At 45.0% G+C, this 16,997-nt stretch overlaps 1 protein-coding gene across 5 annotated transcripts in view; it reads right to left on the reverse strand.

Annotated features, from left to right (window-relative positions):
• SAFB2 (scaffold attachment factor B2) overlaps positions 1-16,997 on the reverse strand; it is a 28,539-nt gene that overhangs the window by 8,438 nt on the left and 3,104 nt on the right. For all 5 annotated transcript variants that reach the window (XR_001918339.1, XM_018050906.1, XM_018050908.1 and 2 more), the window contains exons 3-13: positions 14,676-14,740; positions 14,384-14,587; positions 12,210-12,272; positions 11,488-11,515; positions 10,057-10,567; positions 9,580-9,629; positions 8,972-9,072; positions 6,248-6,397; positions 6,047-6,159; positions 2,466-2,596; positions 1,073-1,164 (exon numbers count right to left, since the gene is read on the reverse strand). Coding sequence is in view for 4 of the 5 variants with exons in the window: in XM_018050906.1 (XP_017906395.1) it covers positions 1,073-1,164; positions 2,466-2,596; positions 6,047-6,159; positions 6,248-6,397; positions 8,972-9,072; positions 9,580-9,629; positions 10,057-10,567; positions 11,488-11,515; positions 12,210-12,272; positions 14,384-14,587; positions 14,676-14,740 (1,508 nt within the window). In the remaining variant the exon portion in view is untranslated. The remainder of the gene's footprint in view (positions 1-1,072; positions 1,165-2,465; positions 2,597-6,046; positions 6,160-6,247; positions 6,398-8,971; positions 9,073-9,579; positions 9,630-10,056; positions 10,568-11,487; positions 11,516-12,209; positions 12,273-14,383; positions 14,588-14,675; positions 14,741-16,997) is intronic.

Genomic DNA, 16,997 nt, shown 5'->3' on the forward strand with positions numbered 1-16,997 from the left:
ACTGGGACCGAGCCACCCGGCAGGTTCTTGGGACCTCTGTGCTATCTCTGACAACTTCCTATGAATCTATAATCACTTCGAAATTTGAACTTTAAAGCCGACCTTTTTGTCTCATATATAAAGCTTCACAAGACAGCACCGACGTGCACAGCAAGTCCCAGGAGGCCCAGGCCCCATGGTGCTGTGCGTGTAGATATGCAAGTGGCAGGTGCACTGGCCGCTGAGAGGGGCCCATGCAGAGTGGAGGCTTCCGCTTTGCTTACCTCTTCTCTTTCTGTACTAGTTGTATTTCTCATCAAGTTTACATTTTTATTTGTTTAACATCAGAGTTATCTGGCTGGTGAGATTATTGGCCTTCCTTGGTTTTTCTCTGTATGATTCTCCTCAGGGGAACACAGCATTGGGAACTGCCGCTTTATGGACCCCAAGTGCTCATTTCAAAATTAAGCCTCAACATCATAAAGTGCTCTTGGGTGAACACTGCTAGCTCTGTATTCACTAAAAGGGCACTGCTCTCCTCGCTAATGTTTTAGTTAGAACCTTCAGCTGGGAAGCAAAGGGTTCAGTCTGCCAGAGTAGAAAAAGTAAAAGAAGAAGCAATCAGCTTGTCCTGTGGTTGCAGGCCACATAGGCAACGAAGCTCACTCTCTGATCATGGAAGAGAGGCAGGTGGGCTCAACTTGTCTTTTTGGTTAATTTAATTAAAAACTAGAAAAACAGCTACAGAAAGTGAGCAGAACCTGCCTTCCAGCCTGACAAGCCCTAGGCCTTGCCCATTCTATCCAGTTCATGAATCAGCTCTCCTGGAAGATGGTATAGAATAACAGGACTGGCAAAGGGTCAACTTGTTTATGGGCTACAAACATAGTTAAGGATTGTTTCAGAGTAAGTTTCAGAACCTAATCCATGTCTGTGCACAGTCTAGTTATTAATAGCAACATGTCTCCTAAGTACTTCAAAGAACCTTAACATTTCAAGGGTGAAACAATGCTGTTCTCGTAACACAAATCAATGTGGTTGTTAAACCGTCACTGGAACCGGCGGGACTCGAGAAGGCAGGGGCAATACTCACTCTCTCCTTTGACCTGCTTGTGGTTTTCACACTGATGACAGGCTCCCCTTTGGATTTATCCATCACAACAGTTCGTTCCATTCCTCTGCTTCCTTCAGGAAAAAACACACCGTCTATGAACACATGTCGACACCCTCCCTCCCCGACCACAGGTGGGCCCCAGGCTGACTGGGGGGCTCTGGACACGCCTTCCACGGACTGCTGCTAAGCTCTGGAGCCTTGGTGCCCCTACTCGCCTCTCCGATGTGATAAAAAGCACTGCTGACATGGCAACATTGGGTGTGAAGTGGCTGGTGTCCCCCGACTGGCCTTTACTCATCTGGGGGGATCTGTTCGAATCTTACGGCATAAATGAGGATCAAAGTGCATTCTGCAATATGGGTGCAAACATTTGCCACCTGCGGGCTTCCTTCACCCCCACACTAAACCCCAGCAGCTTCAAGGTGAACCCAATCGGACGTGTGTTCCGCCCACACATCTTGGGGAGCTCTGCACAACCCAGGCCCCCATATTCCAAGTCAGATGCTGCCCGCAGGCTCATGCGCCCTGCCAGATGGGTGAGCTCCCCTCATTCATCTCCCACAATGAAGGCTTCCAAACTGATTTTCTCTCAACAACACAATTAGCAGGCTCTAACCACCCCAACAATTACTGATTTAGGGACATTTACAATACTTGAGGAACATCTTAAAAAACAAGCCTGTCTTGAAACTGCTGGCAAATTATCCCAAACACTTGAGATGTAACTTGTAATGTGCTGTATCAAATTCCCAGGCTCCAGATGGCTGGGTTTTGTTTGTTTTATTGGGGGGGTGGGGAGGGGGAGAGTGCACATGTTGGTTTTATTTTTTCAACAAAGTGCTCTGTGGACTCATGCAAACCTGAAGGTCAGAGCACAATCAACGTTGATAAAATGACAACAGAGGTGAAGTGCCCCACGTGTGGCTGCTGCAATGGTGCAATGGGTGTACATCCTGAGACTTCTGCTTTCTATTTTTCCCTTTTTAAAAAAAAAAAACAACTATATCTAGTGTTAACATAAATGCAGGAAAAACTTGATGACAGAAGAGCAGAATCTCACGGAATCAGTCACATGAACCCAGGGCACCTGGCTCTCGCAAATCCCACACTTTATTCTGCCAGAGACTCAGGAAAAGCAAATACCCAGGTCACTGAGCCACCGATCAACACAGACCCTGACCAGGAAAGCTCTGGGTCTCTGATGCTGCAGACAAGCTCCCTTCAGCCACTTCATCGCCGAGGCTCTGGTGCTCTCAGCACTTCCTGTACTCAACTCAGCTCAGCAAAGGGCACCTGCTAGGCCCTCGCTCCACACGCCCACTCACCACCCTTGCCATCTCTTCCCGTCTTGTCAACACATAACACTCATCACCTGATTTCGTGACTCTGGACCGATTTTCAGGTCCTGATTTCAGCTCATTTTCATCTTTCTCTTCCTTTTTAATGTCTTCAGGCTCTTTTTCCTCCTTTTTCTCCATCTTCTCTTCCTTCTTAATGATGGTTCTGTGTACAAAGAAACAAAGTTACCACACCTGAACTCCTGAGAGTCCCACAGGAGCAGGTCATTCTTTCACACAGCAAACCTGTCCGCTGGCAGTCAAAGGGGCAGAATTATTTGAAAACCATGGGAAAGATATAATACCCTCTTCAGATACAGCCCCTTCCCACTGAAGTTCCCTGCTATACCTAGAAACCTGCTGGATGACACTGAAGGCTCACAGGGTGTTTTCCCCAAATGCTAAATGCACCAGGACATCAACAGACCCACAAGCAGACATAGAAACATCCCAACTGTATAGAAAAGCCTGTTAAAGACTAATTTCAAATGCTTCCTTTTGTATTTGTGGAATATTATTTTTATCTTTTGTAGGAAAAAAACACTTTTCCCAATAAGTAGAGTGTAAAACCGAATGGAGGTTCAGCACAAGGATGGGTGGTGCCGCCGCTGAAGCAGCGGTTCCCACCTGGACCACCACACTCGGGGGAGGCTCAACGCCATGTGATGTGCCAGCAAACATGAAAGCCGTTAGTACTGTTTCAACTGAAGGCAATCTCCTGCTAAGCAGTCAAGTACCTCACGAGTGCCATTCAAACAGTCTCCCACATCCTCTACTGGTGTTCGTCTCAGTCCACTCTTACTGAATGCCCGCTGCATGCTAGGGTCCAGGCTGGGAAAACCAGGCCCCATGAGGTCTGCTAACAGGCACCCCCTGCCCTCTCTTCTCACCAACCAGGCAGAGTGTGGGAGGCCCGAGGAGTCCTCTCCTAGGCGCCCCTCAGCTCACCCTTCCTTCCTCCTAAACTTCACGCATGAAGCTATCATCTTTAATTGGAACCATTCACTCTAAATGCTTGCAATGTACTACTTTCCCTTTAAAACACAAAACACTATAGATACAGCTCAAGTCTGCACCCTGAGACAGCCACCACGGATGCCTTTACTGTGAATCACGTGGCTCCGCCTCTCCTGGCTTTACATGCATGTTCCTATAACCATGACGACCTCCAGCGATGCTCTAAGCTCCTTAAGACTGACACAGCAGGATGGTCCTTGTGCTGCCCTATCACACCTTCCAACCCATGCTCTGCCCATCAAGCTGTGTAGACACACTGCACAGATGTGGGTCCTTTCGCCTGCTGCACCACAGTCCTGTTATTCACCTGGTTCTCCTCTGACAGACTAGAGATTGCTTCCTGGTTACTATGTGACTGCAAGAGAAGTCCCCAGGAAACGCCTTTGACATGCTTCTTCCACTCGGTGTGGGAACCCTCTCCCTCCCAGGAGACCTAAAAGACATCTTGAAAGGAGATGCCTCCTACTTGTTCCAGACTCACATGCCACCTCCTAGACACAAAGGGACTTCTCAGTATCACAAAGTTAAGTGATTTCTTTCCTTCTTCTATTTTTTTTTTTGGTTGCACTGTATGTCTTGTGGGATCTTCGTTCCCTGGCTAGGGACTAAACCTGGGCCATTGGCGGTAAAAACACAAGAGTCCTAACCACTGGACCAGCAAGGAATTTCCTAAAAAGCAATTTCTAAAACACTAGATGCATATATACACCAAAAGTGTCATCCCTGGGTAGTGATATTATACTTGACATCTGAGTGCACTTTCTAAATGGCAATTTCATAAAAACTCATCCAAGACCAGCACCCTCTTCAAGAAAAGCTTCTCTATGTCCCTTATGCTGATTTCCAAACCTAGAAATTCTCAAAACGAAAGGTCAACAAGGGTGTCCACTGAAGAAAGAGTAAGATTAAAGTCAAATTATAAAATGCTCCTAGATCACCTATGTGAGAGCAGTCTGGTTTCAAACAACTTAAGCTTGTCAACCAGTTGAAGAGCCCCTGCTTGCCACAGGCCCATTCCACTCCTTTCCCAGCTGCGCCTCCTTCCACGCAGAGCACAGGCCTCACAGCATCATTCCACTGGTTGCGGAATCCGCCTGACAAGGGCTCACTAAGGGGGCCTGCACTCCCTTCCTTGCCCCCGTGGCTTCCCGTGTTCTACCAGAATTGGTTTCCAGAACCTCTGACAGGACGTGTCTCTTCGGAGAAGTTGCCGATAAAATTACCATCTCACCCCTAATATAAAAAGGCTCACCTGACATGCATTTCTCCAGGGTTTATGAATTCCAATTTGGCTATTTCATTTCCAATAAAGATCAACAAGAACATCCTTAAAAACTAAGTTTAACTTATGAATATAATTTTGCCCCTAAGCATGTTTACTTAACCATAAATGTTCTTACATCAAAAAAAAAAGGAGAATAGAATTATAGAAGACTGACATTCTCAGCAAAGGATTCAACTTTTAGAGTGTAAGTGGACCTAGAAATGAGCATAAATTGTGCTGCCAATACAAACTCACGGCAGATACTCTACCTTCTAAGAAAGGCACCCTGTCAGGCACGTCAACAGTCTACCTCCTCAAAAGACATAAGCCTACTTACTGTTTTGATAAAAGTATCAACAGGGAATGCCTGCTTTGAAAGATCTGTCCTTGTTTTCATCTTGATTAAAGATGCAGATCACCTCCTTTATAAAAATAGTACCTCAGACATGCAGTTCCCAAACTATAGTTCAAGGTACACCAGGATGGGTCAACTCACAAGTGCTCTGGGATATTTTAAATTTTGAAAAGAAAAAAAATATACACTATATGTCAGATGCTAGGTGAACTAGGAGCTTTTGGTTACTCATCTCAATATGAAATCAGGGTATACTCCTTTGGGTAACACTGGCTTTGCAAAGCTGGGCTTCTGTAGTTACTGTGATAAAATACAAGAAATGCACAAAAATCAATGTGGATCAGGAAAGATTTCAAGGTTTGGAAGGCCGTGCAACAGCTCAGAATGTCAAGAATGGACTCTTGAACAATGTGGGGTTTGGGGTGCTGATCTATCACATAGTCCAAATCAACTTATAACTTCATAATCAGCCCTTCCTATCCACATGGTTCCACATTTGCAGTTTCAATCAACTCTGGCCCCACAGTGCTGTCGTTGTTTACTCCTGAAAAAGCTCCCCGTGTAAGTGGACCCACTCAGTTCAAATTTGCCTTGCCAAAAGGTCTTTTAGTCTGTTATCTGTTTCAACAGATAACTAACTTGTTTGAACATAAATCTCTATGCTGTGCTCAATCGTGTCTGACTCTGCAACCCCATGAACTGCATGTAGCCTGCCAGGCTCCTGCGTCCATGGGAATTTCCAAGCAAGAATACTGGAGTGGTTTGTTACTTCCTCCTCCAGGGGATCTTCCTGACCCAGGGATCGAACCCACATCTCCTGCATTGGCAGGCGGATTCTTTATCACAGCAAATCGCTGGCTCAGTGATTTGAACATGAATATTAAGATGCAAAACCACCTGAGATTTAAATGAGGAGCTGGTGACCCAGCGGCTGCCACCTGCCGTCCTCCCAAAAGAAAGGTTTTTAAAAAGCACCTTACTTTTCAACTTTGATCTCCACTGAATGATGTCTGTCAACACTAGACAATTTTTCCTTCTTCACTTCGCACTCTTTTCTGTCAGACAGCTTTTTCCCAGAAGGTTCGTTTTTGGCCTAAAACACAACATAGATAGAAATGGCTCAGGGACCAGGTCTTCTGGCCTGTGAATCCTGCAAGTTCCAGCAGCAAGGACGGCCTTACCTTCTCAACAGAGATCATCCTTCCATGAAGTTCAGTTCTGTGGAGATGGCTGATACACTTTGTGGCCTCATCAGATGTTGACATGGTGACAAACCCATAGCACCGGGCCCCAGGACTGCGGGCATTGGTCACCACTTTGGCTCCAACAACCTTCATGAGAAACGGTACTCTAATTTTCTCATAAAAATAACCACACTATGTGTCAAAAATTACCTGCAATTAATTGATCATCAGAATTATTTCTACTTATTTGCACTTTTCTGAAATTGTTGTTCCTTGCAAGGATTTATTAAAGTACTTCTAATTAATCCTGACCTATCAAAATACAACAGCTTTTGATACAAGATCAACTCTCACAATGACAATATAAATAAGAAAAGCTAAAGACAGACGTCAGTAACCACAACTTCAGTAACCTCGAGACAAATGAAACTGGAAATACAAGATGCAGCAAAAGAAGTTCTAAGGGGAAAGTTCATTGCAATGAATGCCCACATCAAGACACAAGAAAAAACTCTAATCGATAATGGAAGGAATCAGAATGCAAACTAGTCACATATACCGGATACAGCTAATTAGCCATACATCATCAAAAACACGTAATGCAAAGTCAAGCAGATTAAACAGGTACAAGCCACTCCCCCCCACAAAAAAAAACATGGCACAGAGCAAGATGACAGATTTAAAGCCCACCATACCAATGCTCGTGTCAAATGTAAATATTCCCAGAGGACATTCGAAGTGGCAGTTGGGACACACAGAGAGCCTGAGACACATGAGCCTGGGCTTCGGCTCTGACCTCCTCTGACTCAGTTGGTCAACGAGAACAAGTTTGCTCCTCTCTCTGGACCTCCTGTATCCAGCTCTAAGATGGTGAGGGGACCCATGCTCCCCCTAGGGTCCCAGCAGACCCTGACATTCATGGTTTTCCACATGGGGATAGAGAACCACTGCCCACCCTGCAAACGGAAGCCCCGATATGTCCAAAGCACCCCATACAGAGCCAAAAGGCAAAGAGCCTCTGCTGAAAGGGACACAGATGTCAGTTCTCACATCAGAGATGAAGTTCTGCTTTCTCCCCTCTCCTCAAGGTGAGGGGCTGGGTCATTTGAGCATTCCATCCAACTAGTTAGCCATGCCAAGGCATCACTTCTAACGGCAGGTAAGCCCAAGAGAGAACGACACCACAGAAAGCTCCCAGTTCCCTGTCGGCGCCCCCTCCCCGATTCCCGCCCCCAGCCATCAAGCTTCTTGCAGATCAAGCCTCCGTCTGCACAACCCAGTCCCAGTTCCACTGGACACCCAGTCCCACTTCAGGGCCTTCCTGCGTCCTGCTGCCTTGGTCCAACGGCCAGGCACACTCAACACTCAGGTCTTGGCCTAAATGTCACATCCTCAGTGATAAATCACTGACTCCACCTTCCAAGTCTAAATTAGGTCTTTCTACCACACAATGATGGCAGGCGGTAATCTTCAATATACTTAAAAATAAATACATATGACATGTTGCAGTAAGTTATTTTCCATCAGATGTTAAGACCTAGAACAATGCCTTGTTATCTGTTTCAGCTTTACAATCAGTGAAAGTCGTTCAGTCATGTCTCTTTCGAGACTCCATGCAATTTTCCAGGACAGAATACTGGAGTGGGTAGCCTTTCCCTTCTCCAGGGCATCTTCCCAGCACAGGGATTGAACCCAGGTCTCCCGCATTGCAGATGGATTCTTTACCAGCTAGGCCACAAAGGAAGCCCAAGAATAATGGAATGGGTAGCCTATCCCTTCTCCAGCGGATCTTCCCGACCCAGAAATCAAATCAGTCTCCTGCGTTGCAGGTGGATTCTTTACCAACTGAGTCATCAAGAGAAGCCCAGTGCCTGACTGTAAATAAGTTAATAAATAGGTTTTGGCATAGTAGCGTTTTACATCCTTCCAAATGCTTCTTCAGGGTCTTGTCTGCTTCAGTGCCTGATTTCTCATCGAGGAACAAAGCCCTGAGCAAAGGAATGATGACCGGGCAGTCAGGATGGCACAGCAACCTGGAACCCTTGCCACCTCCTGCTGAGTGGTACCCTGCTGACTTCTCCCACGCACCACGGACCCCCAGAAGACCAGGAGATTGCTTCATTAGCTAATTCCACGACAACAGAATCGTTCTTAAACATTCCTCAGAAGTTTCTGAATTGTAATATTTTCCTCCTGCCTCCATGACTGGGAGTTGATTTATTTTTAAGCCACCATCCTGTTCAAATTCTCCAATTATGTACTTAAGACGCTAGAAGATATACGGAGACCAACTCTTCACTTACTGTTAAGGGGGAAAATCTCAGCATGCCAGCTGCGTTTTTTTCTAATTGCTCCACAGCACGTGGAATCTTCCCAGATTAGGGATCGAACCTGTGTCCCCTGCATTGGCAGGAAGATTCCTAACCACTAGACCACCAGGGAAGTCCCAGTTTCCAGTCTGGTATTGGCTAAAAGACAGTTTGTTCAAAGCACAGCAGGGACACGGAGACTGTAGTTTTACACACCTTCTCTGAGCAGCACCTACAAGCTGTCTGCTCCGCCTGTCATCCACTCTCAACCAGGAGATAAGGTTTACTACCCACAACTGGTTAGGTTCCGCTTACCTCCAAGTTTTTGTTCTTGTCTATTTCTTTTCCCCAACTGGTAATGAAAACCAATATGCCAAGACCAGGCGGGTGGTAGCACATTAGCGGAGCGTACCTTTCCATATTTGCTGAAGAGGTTCTTCAGATCTGTTGCCCGAGTTGTGGAAGACAGTCCACTGACCCATAGATTCCTTCCAGAGCTATTGCTGATTCGACCTGCAGGAGGGAGATGATTATGCTTGGCCTCCTGAGACTGCAGCCCTCTCTTAAACCCTAATGCAATCCAACCTTGATTCCTCTGAGTCAAGAATTTAATTACTGCCAACACATGGGACAGAAAATGAAAAATCTGTATCACAAAAACTCAATTTTCTTACTCGAGGAATAATCACACCTATGCCAGTTACAAACTGAAATGGCATTCAATGATCAGCTCATAACCAAGATAGCAGTTTCTAAAATTCTATCATTTTACAGGTAGAAAAATACCTGTCCTACAAAAGGACTTCTACCATTCCATAAATGAGTCTCAACAAAAACATACATTCAAAAGCTCATCAACATTTAAAAATTAGTCTCTCAAGATACAATTAGCTAGCTGATTAATTCCCATAATCCATAATAAAACCAAGTACTGGATCCAAATTGTGGATTCCTGCAGACCCCTCCCTCCCAAACTAAGAGATCCGAAGGTGACTCCCTGACATGTAAGTTGAATCATACCTTTTTCATCTTTAACGATTGGCTTTATATCTTTTTCTTCCTTAAAAGAGCTAGAGATAAAAGTTAGTATTACTCGTACAGGAAAAAATAAAAAGAGAACTAAATCAAAAGTATGATATGTGCTAAGACTGAATACCTACCAGAAAATTAGTCAGAAATAAAATTTTAACAGGCACCTTTGCAAGCTTATATTGGAAACCTCACCCCCCCAATACAATGTCAGATTCTTAAAAATCAATTCTATTTAGCTGACGATAACACTTAACAATTTAAGAGCACAACCATAGCAGGTTGAGGAAAACAAAAGGAATTGAAATCACCCATTAAAAATACACAAAGAGAAATCAAACATTCTTTAGAGGTAAACTACAATTGCATCAGTCTGGCTGGCCAATTGCAGAAAAACAGCTCATGTGTGTCATTAAACGACCAATGAAAAGGAGATAGCGTCTGGTCTAAAACTGAGAAAAAACAAACCTCATTTTCTGATCAGCGCCCTCACTGGCTGAGGACTCTTTAGGAGCCGGAGGGACTTCATTACAAGCTTCAAAAGCAAACTTCTTCACGTCTTCTTTGCTATCCCCGGGGTCCGGGCTTGAGGCTTCCGGGGGCGCTTCCGCGGCCTCCTCGCTACAGGCTTCCGTGTGCTCTGAGGCTTTACTACTCTGCTCAATTGGCTTCTCTAGCCCTACAGGCTCACAGTCCATCCTCTCGTCATCGCCTGTCTGCTCCACGGGCTCCCTTTTCACTACCGCTAACAGGGTGTCTGCCTTGCTCGACTGAGCGTGTGCTGTTGACTCGTTGGCCAAATCTAAATCACCCTCCTCCGGATGGGCGCTGTCAAAAAGGTCCTCTTCCTCCGCAAGTTTTCTGTCTGGCCCCACGCTACTTGTTTCCTGTGCAAATGGCTGCTCCAGCTCGGAACCTTCTTCTTTTACTGGCTCAGATTTACAAGTTTCCCCCAAAATGTCGAGTATTTTCTCATTTTCTACGGATTTAACAGGAATAGAATGGCACAAGGTTTAATTACCAGGGAAATAAAGCAATCACAAATGCGGAACTGGCACGGCGGCCACACTAACACGAAGAGAACTGCTAGCTACACAGAGATTGGAAAACCCGCGGGTACACACACTTAACACTGGTTACACTACCTGCACTCCGACCGACTATAGAGTAAGCCTCTATGCTACATGGAAGAGAAAAGGCCCCCACAGATTTAAACACCTACAACCGTGTGACAGCTTCTCGACAGTCTCGTCCATGTTTTTGTTCAAGTATGGGTCTTCTCCTTATTTTTCCAGTGTCCAAGGTGCTGAATTGAACGCGATCACCATTCAAGGACAGCTCGACCTTCAAATTTCTTTGAATTTCTTTTAACAGAACAGTCCAATAGGAAAACCAGAAATTTCCGCCGGAGGAGACAAATGCAGTCCAGAAGGGGACCAACACGTTGGAAATTTTCGTGGAGAAATTCTGGTTCCTCTTCTGGAATTCAGTCACTTCTCAGGCAATCAGTGCCCTGACCACCGCTTTGTCCTACCTTCACTGCATTAATCTAACGACTGCAGGAAATAATACAAGATCTGCTTCATGTGTAGAAACACATGGAAGAATCACCGGGGAAAGTGGGGCAGGGGAAGTACTTAAATGCCACTCTACATGGTTAGAGAGACGAAAGTCATCACTACATCTCACTTAACATATCTGACCTCCAGAAACCAGAACAGCACTTCCATAGATCTGGTGATACGAATGGGTTTCCAATCTCTGATCCTTGTATGATCTGGATTGTCCACCATTAAAATAATTCATAAGACCATAAAAAAGCTTAAAATATATAAACAGCTTTAAAAGAAAAGTGGGAAGACTTTCAAACCATAACTGTTGTGTTTCTCTTATCAGTACCTGGCTCCAACAGAGGTTCTTCAATATCCTATTGAGAAAAAGAAAAGACAAAACTCACAGAGCACTTCAATGTTAGCCCGTCCAATCCCCCCTTGCAGTTAGGCCTCTGCAATTGGCAACAACTTCCCAGTCCAGGCAGAGATCACACAGATGACTGCTTTAGACATCACACCAGATCTGAGAAAAATCTCTCTCCCAACATGGAACTTTATGTGTAACTAGAACGTATCAACAAAACCATTTCTCCACCCTGCTGGACAGCTCTCCCTAACTCCACCCTGACTGAAGACACTAGCTCCTGCACTTTGTGAGTCCGGCCCACCTATTTCTGCAGCCCTCCACCTCACTTCCATCTTGTTTTGTCCATCCTTGCAACAGGACCCAAAGTCTTTACCCTTTCAACTGGCTAATTTGACTGGCTCGCCAGACCTCAACTCTTGACAGAGAAACTCCTCTGGGAAGCCCTCTAGTGTTTGTGTAACCCAATCACCTGCACTTCTCCCTTCTGGTTACATTCTTGTTGGTCATTAACACCATGCCCACTAGGCCGCAAACCCTGACCCTGACAATTTAGCTCACCCGCTTATGCTCAGCTTCCCGCAGGACCAAAGTGCAATGGGTTGTTTATACACACACACGCACTCTCACTCATTCTTTTTAACTGTAGAAAATTCACCACTCATGTCAGGTTTCTAGCCGTGCAGAACCAGACAGTAACCTACCGGAGGTACTTTGAAGTCCAATGATGAAGCATCCAAAGTGTTCTCGAAGCCTTCGCCATCAACCTGAAAGAAAAAGCGCCAAGACCTCTTTGCAGAGACAGAATTATGAGTGCCAAGGCCCACAGCGCACCACTTTCCAGGCCACCTACAGATCTGTTTTCTTCACAATGCCAAACGCCATCTGCAAACCCACTGCTGGATCCCAGCGGCTGCCCCTCAGCCACAGGGGATATGTCCCAAAGTCCAGTGGCTATCTAAAACTTCAGACAGCATCGGGCCTTAAACACCACGTTTTTCCATACCAATGGACAGGGAGTACATACACCATGGATACACTGGACAAAAGCATGATTTCTGTCCTGGTGAGGATGGTGCAAGGTTTCATCATGTTACTCCGAATGGCATGTAATTTAGAACGTTTAAGAACTGTTTTATTTCATCTAATATTTTTAGACCCCAGTTGACCACAGGTAACTGAAACCTCAGAAAGCAAAACCGTGGGTTAGGTGGGGATGATGTTACTCTGCTGATCACCTGCCTCCCTGTTTCTAGGCCCGCTCCAGGATCAGGCAGCCCGAGCATCTCTGACAGTGGCTCACGGCAGCTGGCACTCTGGCAGCACCAACTGAATGAATGAACGAGTGAGCAGATTCATTTTCCAGGCAGTTTCCCCACACTGGTGGTCAGCATACACTACCCAGCCTCAGATTTCTAAAGCTGACTCAAAGGGAAAGTGAACTTCACATTCCTGATTTTACTTGGTAGTAATTATTTTAAAATAACAATAACCTGGCACTTTCCCCTAATATACTTTAAAACAAATATTTAACTTGTTTTCTTTTTATTGTCTACTAAACAAAGGGTTTCCCTGGTAGTTCAGCTGGTATAGAATCCACCTGCAATGCAGGAGACCCTGGTTCAATTCCTGGGTCAGGAAGATACCATGGAGAAGAGACAGGCTACCCACTTCAGTATTCTTAGGCTTCTCTTGGTGGCTTAAATGGTAAAGAATCCGCCTGCAACATGGGAGACCTGGGTTCGATCCCTGGGTTGGAAAGATCCCCTGGAGGAGGGCATGGCAACCTACTCCAGTATTCTTGTCTAGAGAATCCCCATGGACGGGGAGCCTGGTGGGCTACAGTCCATGGGGTTGCAAAGAGTCAGATATGACTGAGTGACTAAGCACAGCACAGCATACTAAAGGAAAACTAGTATCTTAAAGGTTATTAAATTTGAAAGCTTTCTAACTTTTTAAGTGAAATACAAAAATGTCCCTCCCTAAAGATTTTTTTCTTAGGTTTGAAACCTTTTTGGGGGCAGGGTGGGAAAGGCAGGTCATGCAGCATACAGGATCTTAGTTCCCCAATCACATACTGAACCCATGCACCCTGCTCTAGGAGTACAGAGTCCTAACCAATGGACCGCCAGGAAAATCCAGGTTTGAAGCTTATGACCAGGATGTTTCCATTAACCAAGAAGTCAAGTCTATTTTATGGAAATAATTAACACACAATAGGATCACACAGAGAGAATAAACCAAAGCTCCATGGTAGCCTATGTCAAGCTGTGGCAACGTGTGGAATCTGTGACTATTGACCTTAAAGGTTTAAAGCTCAGTCCTATAAGGGTACTTCTTTTCCAGTTTAAAGCTAGAATGCCTTAAATAAAACCAAACTAAGACAGCTGGGCACGCCAAAGTGGTGAGGTTAAACTGGCAACCAGTTCCAGGAGGACCACCAGGAAATTTTATGCCAAAAAGTCAAAGTGAAAAGCTGGCACTATGATGTTGCTTAAGAGAATTAAAGTCTTCCCTCATACACAGGAAGTTTGAACTGTTTGTTTTCTTATCTTTCTATAGTTTTTTTAAACCTCTTTTCTTTTCAAAGAAAATACTTTTAACAACAGTGTCAGACTTTTGACTTATGCTAAGAATGTGTACCCTACCCAATTATAGGAATATTCTCCAGCATTACAGAGAAGTTATCCATCAGTTAACATCTGATCTGTGTTGAGTTTAAATGGATGCAATTTAACGCCAAGATTTAGACACCAAATGGTGATTTAGCTGTGTGTTATTTAACCAACCATCAGCGTGTTCCGTCTTGGCAGAAGCTCACACAAACAGTGAAGCGCCCCAGGGCTGCAGCATTTTGCACCGCGACTGCGTTACCTACAGCGTGTCCTGTGAACTGAGCCGGGAGCTCCCTCAGCTGCGTGGCCACGTAGTCTTTGCTCTCACAAAGGGATTCCAGGATGCTGTCAGTGCCATCCTCCCCGAAGTCTGGAGCAGTGCTGTTCTCAACTTCGGTTTCTTCTAACACATTAACGTCCATCATGTCAATACTCTGCAAACCCTCCAAACTTGCTTCCATATCCTCCTGTAATGAGGGACGATGAAAGGCGTCAACTACCAGGTGGACTGGGACGCAGAGCTCCTGCCGCCCCCTCTGTTGTCACGGCATCTACCTGCCCATCTCTGGAATCTTCTTCCAGGCCATTGTCTTCAGTACCTTCCTCTTCTGCCTTTTGTTCTAATAACAGAAAAATTGTTCAGTCAGATAGCACTTGGGTTCTGGCCTTGTAATTAGCTTCTGCAGGACGACACAGCTCAGTCTTGGTGAGAACATGATACAAGGAAGCTGAATGCGACTGTTCGTCTATCATGTACAGTTTTGTCTCAACTGGAACATAAGATCTAGGATTTCTGTAATACCATCAAAGTATTTTGATTCTGCACAAAATAGCCAAAGCTTCAAAAGGTTTCCAAACCAAACTAACACAAACATCCTCAAACAAAAATGAGCAAAGGATAAAAACAGGCATCTCCCAACGAGTAAATTTAAAAAGTCATGTCCATATAGCACCCAAAGAACTACACCCTAAGAGTGTGGGCTGGACAACAGACCTGTGAGGTCCCCTTCGTTCCACCCACTGCATCAAGCCTCTGGCTTTCTGTCATTCTTCAGCCCAGAAGCTTTTTTCTACTCAAGGCAAAAAGGCAAAGGGTACCATAAAGTCTACTTTCACCCTGGGCTCTGCGAACGCAAAAGGACTATTGAGAGTGATGCCAGGTATTCCCAATGGGGCTGGAAGGGAAAGAAAGTGGAAACTCTTAGAAAGTAAGTAAAATCTTTGGGCTCCCTGTTATCAATAGCCTTAAAAATGTACATACCTATATTCTAGAATTCCCCTTAGGATGTGCAAAACAAAGGTGACCTGTTCTAGAAGGGCATACACAGACTAATATCCCGAAGAAAAGCAAACCATGGCACGTATGTTTACATGTGGGAGGCCAGTATGGGGGGTGGTCAGTGGGGATGTGGGATGTAACAGGGTGATGCCTAGAGACATTTTTAGTGTTACGACGGGCAGTGCTACAGGCATGTAGTGGGCAGCGGCGAAGGATGCTGCCCAGCACACAGTAACACAAAGGATAGCACCCTACCACAAAGCTCTCGGTTCAAACTATCAACATGGCAGAGTCTGCAAAATGCTGTGGCACACCACAGTTTTGCAACTTAAGAAGCATCGGTCTTTATTTTATAGATGTTTAGTTGATTTACAATGTTGTGCTAATTTCTGCTATAAAATAATTCAGTTATACACACACATATATATATCCTTTTTCACATCCTTTCCATTATGGCTTATCACAGGATACTGAATACAGTTGCCTACACTATACAGTAGGACCTTGTTGTTGATCCAACCTATACATGGTAGTTTGCATCTGCTGATCCCAAACCACCACTCCATTGCTCGCCCTACACACCCCACCCTCCACAACCGTAACGCTATGTTTGTGAGTCTGAAGAAACCTCAATCAGTGCTTAAAGATGCCAACTGCAATATCCTAAGTATTTCATTTCCCAGTATTATCAATGATTACTCAAGAAATGTAGTTTTATTACACACTGTGCTCTTCACAGTGTGCTAGCAGGTTTATTATTTGCATCTGACAGGAGAATTTGGTTCTGCTCCAAAGCTGGGACTCAAAAACTGAGCTGTCCCACCTCCCATTATATCTGAACTGGGCATAACCTTTTGAAACACACTACTTTAAATGCTTGATAATTGCACCCAATTTCTCAAGCCTCAAACAGTAGCTTGAAGTGCCTATGAAGAAGGTAAACAGGAGAGAGGCAGACCAAAAAAACCTCACCAGAAAGCACCCTAAGTGAGAGTGAGAAAAGTAAACACTGGGCACACAGGCTGCGCCCCAATCCCAAGGGATGGGTCTTGACTAAAAACCGAAGGGTGGGGGAACAGAACAGGGAACGGCACAGACTATCAAATTTTAATTCCAAATGTAACCTAATTTAGAATGATCTTTCAAAACACACCCAGTTTTCAGCAATTCTGTCCATTTAGATGTGCTGGGGAAAAGGACTCAAGTACTGACTTGCAATGAAACTTTCAAAGTTCAACTTCCTTTCACTTTTGAAAGGCAGTGGTTACTCACGAATTCCCAGAATCAGTCCAACTTTGTGGCAGACTCTGGAAATCCATTGGCTGATGCCTAGTAACCTTGAGGACCTAATTTTCAACCAGAACACCATGAGGACCTAGCACTTCGTATAACTAACCACATGCCCAGACGCCTCTGGAGAACACACTAGCTCTACAACCTGGAGGAGCTGTTTTCTGCCCCAGGATCTTGGGCTCTGGGGACTTCTGTGAAAAAGAAAGGTACCAGTGCCTTTCTAACCCCAACCTGTACTGGTACAAACACTTTACACCAAAAGTAATTATTATCAAGGCTTCCCTGACACAATGCTAACTCCAAGT

The sequence above is a fragment of the Capra hircus genome, chromosome 7 (assembly GCF_001704415.2).
Source record: "Capra hircus breed San Clemente chromosome 7, ASM170441v1, whole genome shotgun sequence".
Taxonomy (NCBI): Eukaryota; Metazoa; Chordata; class Mammalia; order Artiodactyla; family Bovidae; genus Capra; species Capra hircus.